The sequence below is a fragment of the Kogia breviceps genome, chromosome 18, assembly GCF_026419965.1.
Source record: "Kogia breviceps isolate mKogBre1 chromosome 18, mKogBre1 haplotype 1, whole genome shotgun sequence".
Taxonomy (NCBI): domain Eukaryota; kingdom Metazoa; phylum Chordata; class Mammalia; order Artiodactyla; family Physeteridae; genus Kogia; species Kogia breviceps.
Window position 1 is genome coordinate 6,320,720 of NC_081327.1, and position 22,165 is coordinate 6,342,884.

Here is a 22,165-nt window from a genome sequence, read left to right on the forward strand (position 1 = left end):
CAGTATGTCATCATGTTTATAATTAAAAGCTTTGAGTCACACGGATTAAAATTCCAACCCTCCAAAAAAAAATTAAATTAAATTAAATTAAAAAATAAAATTCCAACCCTCCCACAGATAACAATTATAAACTCTGGATAAAACAAAACAGTTACCGTCAAGGTCTTATCCCAAGTTAAATTAGTCTCTTGACATATTTTAGCAATGCTCCTTTAATGTATGATTCATTTTCTTGTTTTTTTCCCGTTGATTGTGCTCTACAGGAGGAACGTACTTTCCAATTAATTTGCAGTGCTTTAGATACCTGTTTGGTTATGCTGGAGACAAAAGCAGGTCCATTGTGACTTTAAAGGGTGTAAGACAATCTAAATCGGGGAATAATATCCTTAAGGAGAGCTTTCACCACTTCAGAGGCTTTTTCTGTCCAGGTGGGATATGCTTCCACCCATTCTGAAAGTGTCCACAGACACCGGAAGGTATCTGAAGTTTCCTGCAGCTTGAGGCATTTGAGTGAAGTCTATTTGCTGATCTTCTGTAGGGCAGGTTCCTCACTCCTTTTCTTCTTGTACGACGACAGATGTTCCCTTGGGTTTTTTATTACCACAAAGTGACAACTGTCTGGCTTTTCCCACCCTGATGTGGTAGCACAAATACTTGCACCTAGAGGATTTCATCATTCTTCCCTGTTTCTCCACAGAATAACTACAGAGCCATTCAAAGGCAACCATAAAACCTTAAATAGCAGGGCTTCCGTGGTGGCGCAGTGGTTGAGAATCCGCCTGCCGATGCAGGGGACACGGGTTCGTGCCCCGGTCCGGGAAGATCCCACGTGCCGTGGAGCGGCTGGGCCCGTGAGCCACGCCCGCTGCGCCTGCGCGTCCGGAGCCTGCGCTCCGCAACGGGAGAGGCCACAACAGTGAGAGGCCAGCGTACCGCAAAAAACAAAACAAAACAAAAAAAAACCCCATAAATAGCAATGAAGCATCTCCAACCATTGAAAGGATGACTATTCACCGTGGCATCCACCAACCGGGCTGAATTCTGGGATGGGCCTCTCAGTGATTTTAGGAACCAAGTGGAACTTTCTCTTCTCCCTGGGAATGTCCCACTTTTGGACAAGAACAGACAGGTGTGTGTGTGTGTGTGTGTGTGTGTGTGTGTGTGTGTCTGTGTTCCTTTCCTTCATTTGACATCAATCTGTAAATGAAAAAATGGTACCAAAACAAAACGAAATGAAAAACCCCTGACAACAAACAGAAACCTAAATAAACCCTCAAGTCTGGTCACGGGATTTTACGTATCACAAGAGCCATCAAATCAAACCTCACGCAACGCGACTCCTTGGAGAGCTGTTGGGTCCAGACCAACAACACAGGAGGCTGCAGGCAATGGAATTTACACCACAGCAAGGGTGACGGTACATGGGGCACAGGGTCCCAAGATAACCCTCCCTGGCCCTCTTGTGGAGATCCTAACAGGTACTGTGGCCACACGTTGTTTCCATGAAATATCATCTTCCTCTCAGTCATGGATTAATAGCTGTAATCAGATCACCTACCCAAAATACACCCCAGAGGACTTTCTTCAGGGATAGTAGGGGCCTCTCAGCGCTGTGGCCTCTCCCGTCGCGGAGCAGAGGCTCCGGACGCGCAGGCGCAGCGGGCGTGGCTCACGGGCCCAGACGCTCCGCGGCACGTGGGATCCTCCCGGACCGGGGCACGAACCCGCGTCCCCCTGCGTCGGCAGGCGGACGGACTCTCAACCACTGCGCCACCAGGGAAGCCCCCCCCCCCCGATTTTTAAAGACAGAAATACAAGACAAACAAAACACAAACAGCACACACAAACGCCAGCATCCAAAGAAACAAACGATCCCGTTCACATACCGGGGAAAAGTCCAGCTGTTATGGCCTCTCTCCAACACGATACCCCCACTCGAATACAAAACAAACTGGCTTATTCCAGAGAAAGGGCCTCAAGTGGAGGAAAAAGTTTCGGCTGGACACACCAGAACTACTTACCCTGCCGTACGGAGCCCGTCGGCTCCCACAGGTCAATTTCTTGTTCTCACCGCCAAGAGATGGCTCAGCTGGCGCCGCTTTGGGGAATTTTGAAGGGAAGATCCCCAGGACAAGTGGTTCCGGCAGCTGCTGCGGCCTTACCCGAAAATTCCCCAGCCAGGGCTGGTTGGCCGTGAGCAGCAAGGGTCCTGGCCGGCTTTGCAAAAATTGGTACTAACTTGCCCCACGCCAGGCCAATAAATCTAGAGATGAGCCGTTGGGGCAAAGAAATAGTGACTTCATTCACAAAGCCAGCATACTGAGAAGATGGTGGACTAGCGTCTCAAAGAACCGTCTTCCCCGAGTTAGAATTCCGGCTCCTTTTATACTAAAAGGGGAGAGAGAAAGTCCTGGTTCTGGGTCAGACTCCGGAGGTGTTGATTTCTTCCTGCCCTCAGCCATTCACAGGTGGGCCTGGTCAGGAGGTTTCCCTTGAGCTAAACAAAGGTGTTTTAGCTTAATGCTCATTACCTGGGAGGCAGGGTTCCCCAGAGATGGGTCATTATGTATGATTTAAGCTTATAGGCAAAATCCCTTTAGTGATTAACTTGTGATCGAATACAAAAGTTCTTCCCTATTACAAAATGAGTGGAAAGTAGACAGTTCCCAGTTTTCCCTACTATTAACATCTTGCACTAGTGTGGCACTTTGTTATAATTGGTAAATCAGTATTGATACATCATTATTAGCTAAAGTGTATAGACATATTAGGGTTCACTCTTTTTTTTTTGGAAGTATAGTTGGCTTACAATGTTGTGTTAATTTCTGGTGTACAGCAAAGTGATTCAGCTATATATATATATATATTCTTTTTCAGATTCTTTTCCATTATAGGTCATTATAAGATATTGACTATAGTTCCCTGTGCTATACAGTAGGTCCTGGTTGTTTACCTATTTTATATATAGTCGTGTGTATCTGCTAATCCCAAACTCCTAATTTATCTCTCCCCCGACTTTCCCTTTTGGTAACCATAAGTTTGTTTTCTGTGTCTGTGGGTCTGTTTCTGTTTTGTAAATAAGTTCATTTGTATCACTTTTTTTTTTTTTTTTTTTTTTTTTTTTGCGGTACGCGGGCCTCTCACTGTTGTGGCCTCTCCCGTTGCGGAGCACAGGCTCTGGACGCGCAGGCTCAGCGGCCATGGCTCACGGGCCCAGCCGCTCTGCGGCATGTGGGATCTTCCCGGACCGGGGCACGAACCCGTGTCCCCTGCAGCGGCAGGCGGATTCTCAACCACTGCGCCACCAGGGAAGCCCTGGATGTCTTCTTTGGAGAAATGTCTATTTAGGCCTTCTGCTTTCTAGTTTTATTTTTTGTTTCCAAAGATGACCTCAAACCCTGCCCAACCCCCAGAGCTCCCTCTTCAAATGCCTTGTCCCCTCCTTCAGCCTACAGCCCCCCAACTCCCAGCACGTTCCTCTCCCAGCCACAGCCCTCAAGGGCCCTGTTACTCCCTCAGAGAGACACACAGATGGGGCCCCAGCACTAGATTTTATTGCTTCCCTGGCAGAGAGGAGGCATCCTTTGGGCAAGTGCTGGGGGCGAGTTCGGGGCACCTGGGGGAGTGTTTCTCGTCTGTGTGGTGTGAGGCTCAGATTCGGAGCTGGGGGTTAGTGGAGGCTCTTAGAGGCTGAAATTGGCATAGGGGGCCTTGGTCTGGGCGGGGAGACTCTGCCAGTGAGAAGTGGGTGGTCCCTCACTTTGGGTCAGTGAGCCCCTGGGGGGATCTGGGAGGGGCTGCGATGTCTCAGGGAGAGAAATTGACCCGGTGGGTCCGTGAGAGCCCATGGGCAGGGGGACACCGGAGGCTGTGTCCGCATCCTGCAGGGCCGGACGGGGGGCCCCTCTGCGGGTCAGCCCACGGGGCGACAAGGCTGCAGCGGGCGCGCCCGGCAGGGGGCGCCGGGGCTCAGAGCTCGTCGTGGTGACGCGTCAGGTCCTCGCCGTAGTTGGTGGCCTGGCTGCCCACGAACATGTTCCAGTTGCCCAGGATCTCAGCCTTGCTCAGACGCCCGTCCTGAGGGGGGGCGGTCAGAGGTCAGCAGGATACCACGGGGCCCTGCCTGGGAGACTCCTCCCTGGAGCCGAGTATGGCTCCCATGGTCTCTGTTCCCCTCTCTCTGGGTCTCTGTTCCTGCTTTTCTCCCTCCCCACCTCGATCTCTTTGTCCCTCTCTCTTTCTCCAGCCAAGTAGGGACCCCAAAGCCCCAGGCCCACGTTTTGGTCATTTCTGCCCACCGAGGCAGCATCATCTCCCTGCGCCCCTGCACCTTGTCCGTGTCACTCTCGTGCAGCAAGTGGTTGGCCTCCACCAGCGGCTGGTCCTGGGCGGGGGGCAGCACCCAGTGGCCCACCTCACTCCCATCCAGCTGTCCGTCCTTGTTCAGATCTCGGAAGTCCCGGAACTGTTCCCGCTCCGTCTTCACCCAGGCTGGCTCCTCCTCCCCGGGCTCTGCCGAGTACAGATCCGCTGGGGTTGGGGGTGAGAGGGGGGCAACATCAGGGACAGCTCCTGGGGCCCCCCAGCCTGGCTCTGACACTCCTGGACCCCGGAACCTCGGACCGCCCACTTCACTTTCCTTCACCTCAGTTTCCTCTTCCGTTCAACGGAATTGATAACAAGCCCCACTTGCACGTGATCGTTATGCTACACGTGAAACTGACTTCACTGATTGGTCATTTGATTGATTGAATCACCATCCATTTGACTGATACACGCATGAAACAGAGTGGGCGCTGTGTGGTGCGGTGCCTGGCACATAGTAGGCACCCATACGAAGGAGCGATGAGTGAAGATTTTTATAGGAGATCCTCTAAAGCTACACTTTGAACAGCTCATCACACCCAGAACATCCCTAGAGATTCTAGGAGCCTCTCATTTGTTGCAATCATTTGTAAATGTTTGAAAAGCTCTTCACCCCAAGGGCCCACAGATACATTTGGAAGACCTTACAACCTGACACGTCTTTTTATACCAGACACAAACCAACATAATTAGGACAGAATGCCTTCCTCTACTCCGGGGCCAGCCCAGGGAGCTGTCACAGGGAGGGATGTCCTCAAAGATGGAACAGGTGCCAGGCACACAATTACCCACTTAGCCTTCAGGCTTCCTTTTTTTTTTTTTTTTTTAAATGGTCTTACGTCTTTTTTTTTTTTGGCCATGCCGTGCGTCTTGCGAAATCTCAGTTCCCCTGACCAGGAACTTAACCTGTGGCCACGGCAGTGAAAAACGCTGAGTCCTAACCACTGGACTGCCAGGGAAGTTCCTGGAGTTCTTTCTGACCAAAAAGAGAGAGAGAGACTTCTATCTTCCTCAAAGACAGAAAAAAATAAATAATGCTTAAATTAAAATGTCTTGCACTTCCCTGGTGGCGCAGTGGTTGAGAGTCCGCCTGCCGATGCAGGGGATGCGGGTTCGTGCCCCGGTCCGGGAGGATCCCACGTGCCGCGGAGCGGCTGGGCCCGTGAGCCGTGGCCGCTGCGCCTGCGCGTCCGGAGCCTGTGCTCCGCAACGGGAGAGGCCACAACGGTGAGAGGCCCGCGTACCGCAAAAAATAAATAAATTAATTAATTAAATAAAAAATAAAATGTCTTGCCTATGGGTTTGTTCCATAAAAGCATTCTATAAAGCAATGTTTTCAAAATTTAAAGACTTCCACGTTCAATAGCCTTCCCTTCAACCAAATTCTTTGTACCCCTGAGGACAGGGACAGAGGCAGAACCAATGGGGAATTGGGGGGTGTCTTGAGGGCTCCCCGACATCCTGAATAACAGGAGATGCAGCATTTGCTGTGTAAATGCAGGCTCAAGACAATTTCCCTGACATCCTATCCCAACCAAACACAGCCCCTGAGCTCTGATTTTGTAGAAACTCCAAACTTTGCCAAGAACGGACCTGCTCTGTGATATTCTCTGCTCTACCCTCAACCACCAACATGCAGTAGGTGCTTGATAAATGTTTCCTGGCCCGGCACACAGTAGGTGCTTGATAAATGCTTTTGTGGTCTGGCAAACAGAAGGGACTCAATAAATGTTTCCTGAGCCTGGCACACAATAGGTGTTTGATGAAGATTTGCTGGGCCCAGCAAATATATGTGCTCAGTAAATGTTCCTTAGGCCTGGCCCACAGTGGATACTCAGTAAATGTTGGGTGGATGGACGCACGCAGGCAGCAACCCTGCCCCACTTCAGAGAGCTTTCGCTCTAATGGCTGATATATATCAGCTGCCACCTCTGCTCCGGAGAGGACAGGCCTCCTTGGGGAGGGAATCAGGCCTCACTCACCGATGTACTCGCCCACTTGCACGTAACCGTCTTTGTTCTTGTCCAGATCCTCCAGGGTTTCCTGGGGAGAAAGAGGCATCAGGGCTGAGAGAATGCAGAAACCAAGGAAAACAGTCAAACAGGACAAAATATTATTAGTTTAGTCATTAAGCAAAGTCAAGGACCCTTTAGATCCTCTCCAAGGGCTGTAGATAATATTCGGAGCCATGTCCTTTGAGCTGTCTTACAGTTACTGAAACCCCACTGGGTGGAAGAAGTTAACTACACCTGACATGGGCAGGGGGTACAGGAGAAATCTCTGGACTTTCCACTCAATGTTGCTGTGAACCTAAAATGGCTCTAGAAATTAAAGTCCAATGGAAAAAAAAGAAAAGAGAGAAGAGAAAAAAAATCCTGCCACTCTAAAATAGAGACAGAGTTGGCAAAAAATAAAATAAAATAAAATAAAATAAAATAAAATAAAATAAAATAAAATAAAATAAATATATATATAAAGTAATAGAAAATGGGGGGCCAGCAGGAATGGCCTCAGGGTGGACACTCCATGTCTGGGGTTGGGATTTTTCCTGGGGTTCAGCCAGGATGGGGGCTATCTATAGGGGATGTGGTTTTCTGAAGGCAGGCTGGGTGCCTGGACCCCAAATGTGAGCACAGAAAGGAGGAGGCCAGATCAGGAGAGATTAGATCCTGGGGGGTTGGAGGGTGGGCACTGGAGCCCCGAAGGTAAGTGCTGGGAGGCGAGTCCTGGCCTCAGAAGCCTGGGTTCCGGGCGGGAGGTGGGAAGCAGCGTTGCTCAGGCCCCCACGCACAGCGATCACGATGTCCCGCATGTGAGGGAACTCCTCAGGGTGCAAAAAGGCCGTCAGCTCTTCCCGAGTGGCCATTGAGTCCCCATCCTGGTCAGCCGCCCGGAAACGCCGCTCGTCCCGAGTCAGCATCTTCTTGTAGGTCTCTGCGTCCTCCACGTCGTGAAATTCTTCACCTGGGGAAGGAGGGATCTTGGTGGGATGTGCTTTTTTTTTTTTTTTTTTTTTTTGTGGTCCGCGGGCCTCTCACTGTTGTGGCCTCTCCCGTTGCGGAGCACAGGCTCCGGACGCGCAGGCGCAGCGGGCGTGGCTCACGGGCCCAGCCGCTCCGCGGCACGTGGGATCATCCCGGACCGGGGCACGAACCCGCATCCCCTGCGTCGGCAGGCGGACTCCCAACCACTGCGCCACCAGGGAAGCCCGGGATGTGCTTTAAGACAAAGGGATCTGGGGCGTCCCTGGTGGTCCAGTGGTTAAGACTCCACCTTCCAACAGGGGACTCGGGTTCAATCCCTGGTCTGGGAACTGAGGTTCCACATGAAGCAGGGTGTGGCCAAAAAAAAAAAAGAAAGAAAAAGAAAAGACGAAGGGATCTCTAACTCTGGGGAGTCAGGGCAGGGAGACCTCCACCGAAATGATAATAATTAATAGTAGCTACCTTGTAGTGAGAGCTTATTATGTGCTAAGCTCTTTATCTACAAAATTGCAATTAATTCTCACAAAAAGCAAGCAAAATGAGTTATTTTGTAGTAGTTGTTGTTGCTGGGGGTTTTTTTGGCCGCACCGAGCGGCTTGTGGGATCTTAGCCCCCCGACCAGGAATTGAACCCGCACCGTTGGCAGTGAAAGCACGAAGCCCTAAGCACTGGGCCTCCAGGGAGTTCCCAGTTTTTTCATTTATTCTTACTTTATGAAGGAGAAAGCTGACTGTCAGAGAGAGGAAATAACTTGCCCAAGGTCATGCAGCCAGGAAGGATGGACTTTTGAGTTGATACTGGCCCATTGGGCCCCGAAGTCACGCTCTGGTGCAGTATACTGACGCAGCTTGCTGGACCCAGAGGAGGGGAAGGACATTTTCAACAAAGGGAACAGTATGTGCAGACTGTAGAGGTTTGAAGAGCACGGTGAGTTCAGGGAAACTGCAGAAGATCCATTTAGGTGGGGCAGAAAATGCAGAAAAACGACGGTGGATGGTTGGGTGAGACTGGGCTGAGGAGCTAAGACTCTCTCCTGGGGACCCTGCGGAGCCATGGGGGGCTGTGAGCAGGGGAAGGTCAAGGTCAGCTCTGAGGGTGGAAAGATCCTTCCGGGTGTATGTGAGGGACAGGCTGGAGGGGGGAGGCTGGGTTGAGGGTCCAGGAGAGAGTGGATAAGAGCCGTGGAGGGCAGAGGACTGGGGCATGGGGATGGAGAGGAGGGAATCCAGAGGCAGAGGAAGAATAAATGGCTTGGGGGTTCTCAGGATGAGAGGTCAGAGATCAAAGGTCAGGCCGATAGGGCTTGGGAGGTAGATGTCCCTGGTCAAGGATCTGAAGTTCCCCAGTGGATGTCAGAATGAGAAACCAGAGATAAGGGGGTTGGGGGTTTCAGGGTGATGGGGTTCTAGAAGTGGGTAGACCCTGGTCCAGGGTCGGAGGTCAAAGGTCATGGATCTGGTTAACGGGCTTCAAGTTCTCAGGATGAAGGTGTCAAAAAGGTCCGGGTCATGGTGTGTGTGGGGAGCAGGGGTCGGGTCGCGTACCCGGCTCGTAGTGTCCGTAGGTGGCGTTGCGCAGCTCCTCCCAACCCACACGCCCGTCGCGGTCTGTGTCGTACGTGTTCCAGGCCGCGCTCACGGAGTCCCGTACGTGCCGCTGCTGCGTGTGTGCGATCCACGCGCGGAGCTCGGCCAGCGACACCCAGCCGTCCCCGTCCCCGGCGCGGTCCATGCGGTCCACGATGCGCCTGCGAGCCGGGGCGGGGCACACGTCAGTCTCGGGCCCCGCCCACCCCGGGCCCCGCCCACCCCCGGGTCCCGCCTTCTTCCAGGAACTCGAGACACACCCCCACATAGGGCTGAAAATGTTGTCCCTGAGTCGCCAGCAAATTGGGGGGAGGCGCCTGTCAATCCCGGTACCACTCCCTCCTCAGGGCTCTGCCCCCTCAATCCAGGGTCCGCTCCCAGAGGCGATAACGCCCTTTCCGAGACGCGGCGGGCCTGTGGCTGGCGCTGCGGTCCACGACACGCCCGCCTGGGGAAAGGACCTATGACAATCCAGGGTCCCACTCTCCACTCTGGCCTGCACGTGCTCCATCTCTAGCTCGAACGAGCTGGGGAGGGGGGCAGGGGGCAGGGAGTCACACCGTGCCCCTCGCCCGCAGATTCCCTGTCCCAAGACTCACTCTGAACTCCGATTGCCACGGCTACAGACTCTCCGGACCTCTCGCCGTCTCAGGCCCCGCCCCCTTCCCCTGGCTCGGCCAGTCTTCAGAAGCGCTACCCCCTCTAGCCCCGGGCCCCGCTCGGCCCCCTCCCGGGCTGCGGGCGTCAATTTCAGGCCCGTATCCCTGCAGCCCCGAGGTATGCTGCGACTCGCCCCTTTCCTCTAGTTTTTCCCAGCCGTTATCAGGCTTTGCCCTATGACCATCAGCCCCAACACTGCAGGCTCGGCTTCCACCCACTCCTCCCCGTGCTCCAGCCTGATCCTCTACACCTCCATGTCACATGTCAAGCCCTTTTAGGCCCCCACCTCATGCCCCTTCTCTCGGGCCACGCCTCTCGGCTCCCAGGTCCCATCCCTCTCCCCTGGCAATGCCCCGTCATTGGTCTGTGTTCTCGCCCAACAGCTAACAGAACCCACATGGAGCCCTTCTTCCTGCCACCGTCCCGAAGCCCCCGCAAACCAGTCCCCAGAATTGAATTGGAGATGGCCCTGCACAGGTCGCTGATCCCTTCCTCCCGCGCTAGGCTGTCTCTGCTCTGGGGTCCGGCTACCCTGAGGTTCCAGCTGTGGTTAAGAGTTTGGGCTCTAGACCCAGACATTTAGGTTCAAATCCTGCCACCTCTTCTCTTCTTGTTGGCTGTGTAACCGTGGGCAAGTCACTTACCCTGTCTGTGCCTTAGTTTCCCCCTCTGTAAAACGGGGCTAAATAACAGAACATACATCACAGCATGTGGGGATTAAACGATTGAAGTCTCGTAAAGCACTTTGAACAGCGCCAGGCATTGTAGTAGGTGCTATGTCAAATGTGTAAGTCTATCACGGCCTTTCCTCCCCCATCCTTCCTACACCCGACCCCATCCATGCACAATACCCCAGCCAGCAGACCTGGGCACCACCGCTATCTCCACCCTGAATCTGGTGACCCTAGTCTCTTTTCTCCCACCTGGAAGACTGCAGTCACTTCCTGCTTTTGCCCCTATAGTCTGTTCCCTGCATGGCAACCAGAGATAAGAGCCATCCCATAGCCCTTATCTCACTCAGAGAAGAGCTTAAAACTTCACTGTGGCCCCACAGGCCCTGCACAACCTGACCCCTTTGTTCTCTCTGCCACTACCTTCTACTCTCTCCCTCTGCTCACTGGGTTCCAGTCACATAGGTCTCACTGTTCTTCAGACACATCAGGCACATCAGGCCCGATCCTGCTTCAGGGCCTTTGCACTTACAGTTCCCTCTGCCTGGAATGCTATATGCCCCCATACACCCACGTGTCTCATATATTACCCTCTCACCGAGGCCTCCCCTGAGCTCCCTCTTTAAAATTACAACCCTGAATCCTCCTCCAGCTCCATCTCTCTCCTACCCCAGACGGGCTTGGCTTTCCTCTGGGGTGAGTTGGTCGAATTCCTTGGCCACTTCTCGTCCCAGAAAGGCCTCATGATCATATTGGAAGTTCCCGTGAGCGTCATCATGAGGGGCCTCGCTCAGGGGGGCCTCGTGGTGCACCCTCCCCTGGCCATGCGGGCCGGCGTCAGGGGATGGCTTTCCCTGGGCTCCGCGCCTGAGCAGCAACAGCAGCAGTAGAAGGGACGGTCGCCACATCATCAGGTCCCTGAGGAGTGGTGGAGGCTAGGAGTCAGGGGTCACAGAGAACAGGACGGAAACGGGACAGGAAGATGGGGATGGGGGAGCCTAGGACAGGACAGAGAGTTGGTAGCTGCTGCAAAGCTCTGGGCTCAAGAAGGGACAGGAAGGGGAGAAGGGAGGCGGGGTTCTCTGAGGTTAAGCCAGCTGTGGGGAGCGAATCCTCTGAGGAAGTCCCAGAGGCGTACCAGAGCCGCAAGTGAGGAGGATTCAAGCGGGAGACGTGGCGCTATTCCCAAGCATAGTTCAGGGCGGGGTCGTGGCCAGAAAGAAATCGTGCAGGCCCCCGGGCATCGCTTTCAGCTTTGTCCCCAATCCTCCACCCAAGTGGACCCGAACCGTCCTCGCTGGGCAGGGCAGCCGCCCCCGCCTCCCTTTACCCGGTCAGGCAGCTTCACTTCGCTCTCTAAATTCCGCTCTGAGTTCTCCAAAAAGATGCCCAATTTGGCCGCTCTCCAGCCAGGCCCCGCCTCCTGCAGCGCAGAGGCCCCGCCCTCCTACCAATGAGCGCTCTTGAGAGCCTCACGGGGCGGGGCCTATGAGAGCTGGGCGGGCCAAGGGCGTCCCTCGCCACGTCCACAAAGGAAAGCCCAGCCCTTGAGGTTCGCCCCGCCCCTTCCCAGGGCAGGCGGGGTGGGCAACACCAGAGTGACACGGCCAGGGGAACTACAACTCCCGGCAGGCGTCGGGGAGCCGTGCCCGACCACCTGCAGTTGTACTAGCTCCAAAGCCTCACGGGAGGTGTATTTTTATCTCTTTCCCTTTGCCCGCAAGTTTTAGGAAGGAAGGGAACCAAGAAGCCTGAGGAGGCTTTCCTCTCCCTCAAGAAGGGAATAACTCTTCCGCTCCACCAAGGAGTCAGGTCAGACTCCAGCCAAGAATTCCTCAAAATGCCGGGCACAAACATCCAGTAAATATTTGTGAAATTTATTCATTAAAAATGTATGACTTGGTATATAAAATTGGTAGATTCCACCATGGCAACAAGTTAGCCTCAGGAGAGATTTGAAGCCCAAGGCTTACACCATTTATTCCCCCCACAATTTCCTAAAAAGTTGAAACGATGAGAACACAATGATTTGGGCCCAAACCCATGTTATATGTGGAGGTGGAAGAGAGCCATATATATCAGGAGGGGAAACTGAGGCAAGCCACAGGAGGAGAAATCCAGAGGGAGGACATCGGGCTCCTTCTGGAGGCTCAGAAATACCAGGATTCCAGGAGGTCTCACAGCATGAAAAGGACCTGACTACATTAGCTGGTAGCAGCCAGGATGGGGGACGATCCGCAGTCGCTGCGAATGCTTTTATATCCTAAGATTCAGCTTCCTTGGACAGACCAGGAGTGGGTAGGAGGGCGCCTACATCGTCCCCACGGAAAGAGATCCAAGGGGCTGAGGAAAGAGGGAAGGGGGAGAGATCATTAGAATCTTTGAAATCCTCTGGGTCTCTGACTTCCCCCACGTGTGTGTGTGTGTGTGTGTGTGTGTGTGTGTGTGTTTCTCAGTCTCTGTCCTACCGTGTGGGTTTCTATACGCTCTGAGTCTCTGTTTCACCCCTCCAGTTTTCTGTCCCCACCACTCTCTGGGTCTCTGTCCCTGTCTGTCTAGACCTCTGTCCCCCCAGGAATGTGTCTCCCTCTTTTGGGGGATCTCTGTCCCTCTCTCTGAGGCACTTTCCTCTTCCTGTCCCACACCTGGCAGCCCCTTCCTCATCCTCCTCCACAGAAGAGCTCCTCCTGCAGCCACTGTCATGAGCAGCAAGAAGCCGATGACGATTCCAACCACTGGCACCGAGGACTTGGCTGGTGATTCTGCAGCCAGAGAATGTTGTGATATATTTAATGGACCCTCCAGCACATCTGAGCCAGGACAGGGGACTGGGGGTTCTCAGCCTCTCCCAAGCTCAGAGATCCCAGCACCAAGTTTTGGGGGAGTGGAAAGGCCACTCACATGATGTTCTAGGTCTAGAAAGCCCCCAGGTTGTATGTAAGAACCAGCCATAGCAAGAGGGCTCTCAGTCACTCTGGTCAAGAGACCTGTAGCAGCAGGGTGGGTGGTGGGGTAGAGAGGAGGGGTAGGCACAGAGCAGTAGAACATCAGACTCATAGAGGACTTGGCAGCAGCAGGGCGGAAGGTGGTCAGACTTAGGGAGGACTTTCCATAGTGGTTAACGGGGGGCCCGACTCAATGAGGCCAGCAGCAGCAGGATGAAAGGCACTCAGACTTGGGGAGGCAAGCAACACAGGACCAGAGGCTGTCAGGCTTTGGAAGAACTGGCATTGGTGGGGCAGAAAGCAGTCAGGCTCAAGGAGAACGGGCTGCAGTGGAGTGGAAGGTGGTCAGACTCGGGAAGGCTTGCTGCCGTAGAGGGAGAAAAGGCAACCGGAAGTAGGGAGCATCGTTCCCCAGCGGGAGCTCACCCAGCTCCACAGTGAGGGGCTGGGCCAGCCCCGCGTGCTGCACCACGCAGCAGTAGTGATGCTCATCGCCACTCTTGACTGTTAGTGATGACCAGGCGTGGAAGGAGCCATCACCGTTGGGGCCAATGTCACCCTCGCCCGAGCCAGCCGCCATCCCATTCCGTACGAATCGCAGCTGCAGCTCGGGTGGGTAGAAGGAGAAGGCACTGCAGGTGAGCACAGAAAAGCCAGGGCTGCCCGGTCGGGCCTTCAGGCGCATGGAGGGTGGCTCTGCAGACAAAGAGGCAGACAGGCTTAAGTCCCAGGCCCGTGAACCCCCAAGGCCAGGCCCAGGGTTGGAGAGGGACATAGAGAGGACTCCGTTCCTTCCACTCTACCCAGCAGGCCCCACCACGTGCCCTGTGACCTCCAGAGCCTAGAGAATATAATGGTAAAGGGGGAAGGGCCTTCCCAGGGGTACAGAGACCCAACCTGTCCCCCACGAGGGTATCCATCTCTCACCCAGTCCTTCCTACAGTGACACCTACTGAGCATCTACCATGTGATGTGCCTGGCACTCTTCTAGGCACTGGGGATACAGCAGTGAACAAGACGGACAAAAGTCCCTGTACTCATGGAGCTTGTGTCCTAATGAGGGGAGAGAGACGAGTATTTGTGTACATGTAAATAAAAGGGAAAGAGTTTATGAAAGTGTGATGAGGGAAAATAAGACAGACCCAACAGCCATTCAAAAGACAGTAAGAGAGGGGCTTCCCTGGTGGCGCAGTGGTTAAGAATCCACCTGCCCATGCAGGGGACATGGGTTTGATCCCTGGTCCGGGAAGATCCCGCATGCCACGGAGCAACTAAGCCCGTGCGCCACAACTACCGAGCCTGCATCCTAGAGCTCACGAGTCACAACTACTGAGCCTGCCCGCTCTTGGGCCCCTGTGCCTCAACTACTGAGCCCGCGTGTTGCAACTACTGAAGCCCGCGCACCTAGAGCCCACGCTCTGCAACAAGGGAAGCCACCGCAATGAGAAGCCCGTGCGCCACAACGAAGAGTAGCCCTCGCTTGTTACAACAGGAAAAAGCCCATGTGCAGCAACGAAAAGCCAACACAGCCAAAAAAAAAAAAAAAAAAGATAGTAAGAGGATATGAAAAATTTCATGCCAGCACATTTGAAAGTTAAATGACTTGGACAAATTCCTGAGAAACACAACCTTCTCAAACTGACACAAAAAGTTTACAATTGAGTAGTAATCCTGTAACTATTTAAAATTTTTAATCCATAATTTAAAACTTTTCTACAAATAAAATTCCAGGTCCAAGGCCTTCCCTGGTGGCGCAGTGATTAAGACTCTGCGCTCCCAACGCAGGGGGCCCGGGTTTGATCCCTGGTCAGGAAACTCGATCCCATATGTATGCCACAACTAAGAGTCCTTCCCAACTAAGACCCAGCGCAACCAAATAAATAAATAAAATAAATATTTTAAAAATAAATAAATAAATAGAACAACCTTCTTAAAAAAAAAAAAAAAATCCAGGTCTGGATGACATAATTAATGAACTCTCTAAAACAACTGAGGAAGAAATATACCACTCTTACACAAATTTTTCCAGGGAACAGAAAAAGAAGAAACCATTCCCAGCACATTTTATGAAGCCAGTGTACCTTAGTAACAAAACCTCACAAGGACATAACAAGAAAGGGAATTTAAGGCCAAAATCACTCACGTAAATACACTCAAAGTCTCTAAAAATATCAGAAAATAGAATCAAGCAACTTATATAAAGGATAACATATTATGATCAAGCGAAGTTTATTCCAGGAATTCAAGGTTGGTTTAACATTTGAAAAATCAGCTAATAGAATAGAATAAAAGGGAAAAAGCAAATGGTCACTTGATAAAGTTCAGCACCATTCAAAATAAAACAAATAAACTCTTAGAAAATGGGCAGAAGACCTAAATAGACATTTCACCAAGGAAGACATACAGATGGCCAAGAGGCACATGAAAAGATGCTCAATGTCACTAATCATTGGAGAAATGCAAATCAAAACTACAGTGAGGTATCACCTCACACCGGTCAGAATGGCCATCATCAAAAAATCTGGAAACAATAAACGCTAGAAAGGGTGTGGTGAAAAGGGAACCCTCCTGCACTGTTGGTGGGAATGTAAATTGATACAACCACTATGGAAAACAGTATGGAGGCTCCTTAAAACACTAAAAATAGAACTACCATATGACCCAGCAATCCCACTACTGGGCATACACCCTGAAAATAACCATAATTCAAAAAGTCATGTACCACAATGTTCATTGCAGCTCTATTTACGATAGCCAGGACATGGAAGCAACCTAAATGTCCATCGACAGATGAATGGATAAAGAAGATGCGGCACATATACACAATGGAATATTACTCAGCCATAAAAAGAAACGAAATTGAGTTATTTGTAGTGAGGCGGATGGACCTAGAGTCTGTCATACAGAGTGAAGTAAGTCAGAAAGAGAAAAACAAATACCGTATGCTAACAGATATATATGGAATCTAAAAAAAAAAAAATGGTAGTGATGAACCTAATTGCAGGGCAGGAATAAAGAGGTAGACATAGACAATGGACTTGAGGACTTGGGGTGGGAGGGGGAAACTGGGGCGAAGTGAGAGTAGCATCGACATATATACACTACCGAATGTAAAATAGTTGGCTGGTGGGAAGCAGCAGTATAGCACAGGGGGATCGGCTCAGCTCAGTGCTTTGCGATGACCTAGAGGGGTGGGATAGGGAGGGTGGGAGGGAGGCTCAAGAGGGAGGGGATATGGGGACATGTGTATGCATATGGCTGATTCACTTTGTTGTGCAACAGGAATTAACACAGTATTGTGAAGCAATTATACTCCAATAAAGACCTATTAAAGAAAAAAATATTGAGGGCTTCCCTGATGGCACAGTGGTTAATAATCTGCCTGCCAATGCAAGGGACGCGGGTTTGACCCCTGGCCCGGGAAGATCCCACATGCCACGGAGCAACTGAGCCCTTGTGCCACAACTACCGAGCCTGTGCTCTAGAGCCCGTGAGCCACAACTACTGAAGCCTATGTGCCTAGAGGCTTTTGTCTGCAACAAGAGAAGCCACCGCAATGAGAAGCCCACGAACCACAACGAAGAGCAGCCCCCGCTCGCCGCAACTAGAGAAAGCCCGCGCACAGCAACGAAGACCCAACACAGTAAAAAGTAAAAACAAATAAATAAATAATTTTTTTTTTAATTGAAAGAAAAAAAAAAACTCTTAGCAAACTAGGAGTTGGAGGAAACTTCCTTAATTCGTCAAAGGGCATCAACAAAAAAATCTATAACTAACATAATACTTAATAGTAAAACGCTGAATGCTTTCCCTGTGAGTTTGATACTACAAGATGTTCATTATCAGCACTCTATTCAACATTGTACAGGGGATCCTAAGATAGGAAAAAGAAATAAAAGTTACTAAAACTAGAAAAGAAAATAAATAAAACATGTCAAATATGACATCCGAAAGAATCTAGGAAAAATTAATAGCAGCAAAGTTTCTGAATACAAGGAAAACATATAAAACTCAACAGTATTTCTATAAATCAATAGTATTTCTATAAACTAACTGCAAACTATAAGAAAATGAATTTTTTTTTTTTTTCCGGTACGTGGGCCTCTCACTGTTGCGGCCTCTCCCGTCGCGGAGCACAGGCTCCAGACGCGCAGGCTCAGCGGCCATGGCTCACGGGCCCAGCCGCTCCGCAGCACGTGGGATCCTCCCGGACCGGGGCACGAACCCGCGTCCCCTGCATTGGCAGGCGTACTCTCAACCACTGAGCTACCAGGGAAGCCCAGAAAATGAAATTTTTAGAATTACCATTTACAGAAGCATCAAAAAATGTCTAATACTTAGGGAAAAAAAATCTAACCAAAGGGGTGTAAGACCTCTACACTGATAACTACAAAATATTACTGAGAGAAATTAAAGGATATCTAAACAAGTACAGGGATATACTGTATTCATGGATTCGAAAACTTAATATTGTTAAGATGTCAATTCTCCCCAAACTAATCTATAGATACAATTCAATCACTATCGAAATCCCAACAGAATTTTTGGCAGAAATTGACAAGCAGAAATGTATCTAGAGATGCAAATGACATGGAATGACCAAGGCAGTAAAACTGAAGAACTTAACTGCTAGATATCGAAACTTTCTATAAAGCTACATGAATCAAGAGAGTGAGGTAGGGCTTCCCTGGTGGCGCAGTGGTTGAGAGTCCGCCTGCCGATGCAGGGGACACGGGTTCGTGCCCCGGTCCGGGAGGATCCCGCATGCCGTGGAGCGGCTGGGCCCGTGAGCCATGGCCGCTGAGCCTGCACGTCCGGAGCCTGTGCTCCGCAACGGGAGAGGCCGCAACAGTGAGAGGCCGGCATACCGCAAAAAAAAAAGAGAGTGAGGTATTGGCTGAATTTCAGTCCAATAGGTCAGTGGACTAGAAGAGAGAGACAAAAAAAAAAAAGAAACAAAAGAAGAGAGGGACTTCCTTTGCCATCCAGCATGGGTTCGATACCTGGTTGGGGAAAAAGGATCCCACAGGCCGTGCAGCACGGCCAAAAAATAATTAATTAATTAATTGAGGGGAATTCCTCCATCCAGTGGTTAAGACTCCATGCTCCCAATGCAGGGGGCCTGGGTTCAATCCCTGGTCAGGGAACTAGATCCCGCATGCCACAACTAAAGATCCCGTGTGCCGCAACTAAGACCCAGCACAGCCAAATAAATAAATAATTTTTTTAAAAAAAGTTTAAAAATTACTTGAGCCATGTACTTCAGGTAAGTAAGTCACACCTCAATAAAAAGCAAAACAAAACAAAACAAAAAAAAGAAAGATGCTATAATGAATGAATGGACAAAACAGTGGCATGAGAGATAATAATGGGGGTGGGATGGCACGCCTTAGCCAGGGTGGTCAGGGAGGGCCCAGCTGAAGAGCTGACATCCAAGGTCAAACCTCAAGCAGAAGGACCCAGTCATGGTTGGATCCCAAGGAAGAGAATCAAAAGCAGAGGGAACAGCAGGTGCAAAGGCCCTGAGGAAGGAAAGAACCTGACATATTGGAGGAAAGGGAGAAGGCCACTGTCGTTGGGGGCATTGTGAAATTACAGTGGTGCAAGGCAGCCAGACATGAGGAGCTTGCAGTCCTTGGAACAGAGTCTGGATTTTAGTCTAAGACTAGTGGGGATCTGTGGGACAGTTTTAAGCACTGGTGGGATGGGAGTTCGTTTATGTTTTTAAAACATTCTTCTGACTGCTAGGTGGAGGACTGTCTATACTGAGGGCAGAGATGGAAGTAGGAATTGCACTGTGTGGGAGGCTGAGGACAAAAGAGCCGTAACTGCAGCCCTTAAATTCCCCAGCCGTGTGTGTAATTATAGCTCAGAGTGACATACGCTGTGTGTAACAGAGGTCACACAAGATCTCGTGGGCGTCCAGAAAAGGCAAGTGAAAGCCTCGTGGGCCAGAGTGGCACCCGACACCGGTGGCATCTGGCACCAGTGCAAATGGCAAAGGTGAAGAAATGGGAGGCCTGGTGTGAGCTTAAGGGGCTCCGGGTGATTCTGTCTGGCCGAGTGGAGCAGATGGAGAAATGGGAGGCTGAGGAGACAGAGGCCACGCCACGTGGGGACTCAATGGCCGGCGGAGGGGCCTGAGCTGTGTCCCAAGGGCTCTGGGAGCCACAGGAGGGCCTCGTGCAGGAGAGGGGCAGGGGCAGCTTCGGGTGGAGAAAGACCCTCTGGGACATGACTACAGGAAACTGGGGTAGACGGGAAGCCTGGAGGCTGGGGAGGAGAGGCTAGGGAAGAGGATGAGGCCACGGGCAGGGCTGTGGGGAGATAAAGGGGTCCGTGGGCGTCAGGACTCTCAGCGGGCCCGCTCACCCTTCCACTCCAGGTTGCCTCGGCCCCTCTCCAGATGCCCCAGCAGCCGGTGGGGGCAGGAGTAGAGCAGGAAGGTCTTCTCCTTGTTGACCGCCTCGGGCTGCCGCGTCCACTTCATACTGATGGTCTGGGACTCCGGCCAGTCTCCATCCCAGGTGCCCAGCTTGGGGTCGAAAATCATGAACTCCTCGCCATTCAGGGCAAACTTGGCCACAGGCACCGAGACATTGTCAGGGCCCAGCTCGCAGCCCAACAGGCCCTGCAGGGTGTAGGGACCTGGGATGCCCAAACACAGATGAGCGGGGCCCAGGAGCAGGGGCCTTGGTCCCCTCCTCCCTCAGACCCAGGATCCAGGCCCCAGCACCGTCCAGCCTCAGACTCAGGAGTTCCAGCCTCACCTCCTTCCCCTAAAACTTGGAGAGCTTCGAGGAAGAGCTTCTCCTTGTTCCTCAGGTCTGTGGTCTCTTTCTCCCAATACCAGGACACCTGGCTTTCCCAGACCCAGGCGCCGTAGGGCTCGGCCTCAGCCCGCAGGTTATTGTAGCTCAGGTACTGCTGTGGACCCAGCCAGCCCGACACCCAGAAGGCAGGAGTCCCCGAGGCGGGGGCGGACACGGCGGTGAAGTGGTACAGGAGGGAGCGATGACTCTCTGCCGGAGACACAGGTGGAGAGAGCAGATGGGCCGGGGTACCCAGATGCGAGCAGGCCAGACACCCCGAGACAGAGGAGACTCCACTGCAGCTAGAGGGGCCGGAACCTGAGAGGAGGGCCAGACCCAGAGAGAGGGCCAGAGACCCAGAGAGGAGCGGACAGGTGTTTCCCAGACACACCGCCAGAGGGAGGAGATCGTGAGAAACGAAGTGAAATGAGGCAGAGAAGGAAGTGCCCGGCTCGAGGGGGACCTCGCATTTCGCTTCCTTTTCCCTTTTCCCGGCGGGCGGCACCTCCCTCGTCCGTGGCAGCCCCGGCGCCCCCCGGAGCCCCCTCACCTGCACTCAACGTCCCAGGCAGGAGGACGAGCAGCAGACCGAGCCCCCAGGGCTGAGGCCGGAGGACCCGCATCCTGAATGGGAGACCTGGGGCGGGAGGGGGCGCGTGACTCCTCCGAACCCCCGCCCCGCCCCTCCCTCCCTCCCTCCCCCCGCCAGCTCCCGCTCGGCTCCCCTCGGCCACCCCGCGCGCCTGCGACTGCGGGTGGAGGCGTTCGAGCCCGGAGGATGACAAGGCCCTCCTCCTCGATGAACTTTCACCCCTTAATTGGATCCGAGCTGGTTAATTAGTTACAGAGCCTGGATAGGCTGAGATTCCTTGCTCGGAGTTCGGCCCCGCCTCCTCCTCCTCCCTCAGACCCGCGAGTCCCGGCCCCCCCCCCATCCTCCGCGCCCCTCCTCCCTCAAACCCCAAAGTCCGGATCCCCGGCTCCCTCCTCCCTGAGACCCTGGAGTCCGGGCGCCCGGCCCTCTCCACCCTCGGTCTTGGGCCCCAGCTCTGCTCACGGCAGCCACGATCCCTTCCCTCCTGCGGCCCCAGCTGGCTCCCGTGACTAGAGACCCCAGTTCCTCTCTCACATCCTGTCCGGAGACGACTCCTAGACTCCAGGAATATCCAACCCCGCCCCCCAGCTGCAGGGCACACCCCGGGCCCTGGGCCCAGCCCGTCTGAGTGTTGGTCTCTGCCTCTCTGGAAACTTTTGTCTTTTTTTTTTTCCTCTCTCTCTCTCTCGCTCTCTGTTGCTCCCTTATTTTCTTATCTTGAGGGTGTCAGCCACCCAGCAAATTCATGACGAAGTTGGGAATCAACGTTATCGGAGTCCCAAACTGGGAGGTCTGTGTGCGTCCCCTTCTTACGTCCTTGTCTGTCCCCACCACCCCCAACGCCTGTCACTAGCTCCTGCTGTGATAAAAGTCCTCCAAATACGTCCACACTTCCTCCTTCCAACCCCTCCCCCAAAGGGCCCCTTAAAGTGCGCCTGCAGTTCTTTAACGTCTTCTGATATGACCTTAATACCGCACAGAGCCAGTATACTATATCATGCTTCGGGGCACCCTCCAACCACCCACCGGCAGCCCGCACCCCTGCTATAATGCTCCCATTCATTTGTTTTACTGTGGTCAAGTGCACAAAACAAAGGCGTTACTATTGGTTACATTTAGCGCATTCACAATGTTGTGCAAGCGTCACCACTATCTAGTTCCAGAACTTTTTCATCACCCCAAAGGGGACCCCAGAGACGTTAAGGGGCCCCTGCTCCCCCCAGCCCCTGGCAACCACAAATTTACTTTCTCTCCCTATGGAGTTTGCCTATCCTGGACGTTTCAGATTAATGGAATCCTACAATATTGTGGCATTTTGTGTCGGGCTTCTTTCATTTAGCATAACTGTTTTTGTTTGTTTGTTTTTGGTCGCCTTGTAGGGCTTGTAGACGATCTCAGTGAAAGCACGGAGCCCTAACCACTGGACAGCCAGGGAATTCCCCAGCATATTGTTTTCAAGATTTATCCACACGGTAGACTGTATCAGGACTTCGTTCCTTCTTATGGGTGGAGAGTATTCTTTATTTTTTTAAATTTGACTTTATTTT

At 52.4% G+C, this 22,165-nt stretch overlaps 2 protein-coding genes across 8 annotated transcripts; both read right to left on the bottom strand.

The window, feature by feature from the left end:
- Nucleotides 1-3,532: 3,532 nt before the first annotated feature.
- On the bottom strand, nt 3,533-11,705 carry RCN3 (reticulocalbin 3). Its single transcript, XM_059046178.2, has 7 exons — nt 11,597-11,705; nt 10,936-11,184; nt 8,894-9,096; nt 7,157-7,329; nt 6,348-6,408; nt 4,331-4,530; nt 3,533-4,077 (listed from the first exon to the last, which is right to left on the bottom strand). The coding sequence occupies exons 2-7, from the start codon at nt 11,175-11,177 to the stop codon at nt 3,970-3,972; spliced, it is 987 nt and encodes a 328-aa protein (XP_058902161.1). The 5' UTR covers nt 11,178-11,184; nt 11,597-11,705; the 3' UTR covers nt 3,533-3,969.
- A 417-nt stretch (nt 11,706-12,122) lies between these two features.
- On the bottom strand, nt 12,123-21,425 carry FCGRT (Fc gamma receptor and transporter). Of its 7 annotated transcripts, none has more exons than XM_067020227.1 (7): nt 21,153-21,425; nt 20,574-20,660; nt 19,982-20,233; nt 19,584-19,859; nt 13,638-13,907; nt 12,912-13,028; nt 12,123-12,609 (listed from the first exon to the last, which is right to left on the bottom strand). In XM_067020227.1, the coding sequence occupies exons 2-7, from the start codon at nt 20,644-20,646 to the stop codon at nt 12,530-12,532; spliced, it is 1,068 nt and encodes a 355-aa protein (XP_066876328.1). In that variant the 5' UTR covers nt 20,647-20,660; nt 21,153-21,425; the 3' UTR covers nt 12,123-12,529. The 7 variants fall into 7 exon arrangements, with proteins under 7 accessions (XP_066876328.1, XP_058902158.1, XP_066876327.1 ...); XM_059046175.2 differs by having other exon boundaries at nt 21,081-21,186; XM_067020226.1 differs by lacking the exon at nt 21,153-21,425 and adding an exon at nt 21,022-21,148.
- Nucleotides 21,426-22,165: the final 740 nt, after the last annotated feature.

Excerpts from the sequence above, each read along its gene's own strand:
- RCN3 (XM_059046178.2), bottom strand. The coding sequence starts at position 11,177 with ATGATGTGGCGACCGTCCCTTCTACTGCTGCTGTTGCTGCTCAGGCGC. Across the intron at positions 9,097-10,935 it reads GAAAGCCAAGCCCGTCTGGG|GCGCATCGTGGACCGCATGG; the intron begins GTAGGAGAGAGA and ends CCCGGCTCGCAG. Across the intron at positions 4,531-6,347 it reads GCAAGTGGGCGAGTACATCG|CGGATCTGTACTCGGCAGAG; the intron begins GTGAGTGAGGCC and ends CCCCAACCCCAG.
- FCGRT (XM_067020227.1), bottom strand. The coding sequence starts at position 20,646 with ATGCGGGTCCTCCGGCCTCAGCCCTGGGGGCTCGGTCTGCTGCTCGTC. Across the intron at positions 20,234-20,573 it reads GCCTGGGACGTTGAGTGCAG|AGAGTCATCGCTCCCTCCTG; the intron begins GTGAGGGGGCTC and ends TGTCTCCGGCAG. Across the intron at positions 12,610-12,911 it reads GATGAGGAAGGGGCTGCCAG|CCCCTTGGATCTCTTTCCGT; the intron begins GTGTGGGACAGG and ends CTCTTTCCTCAG.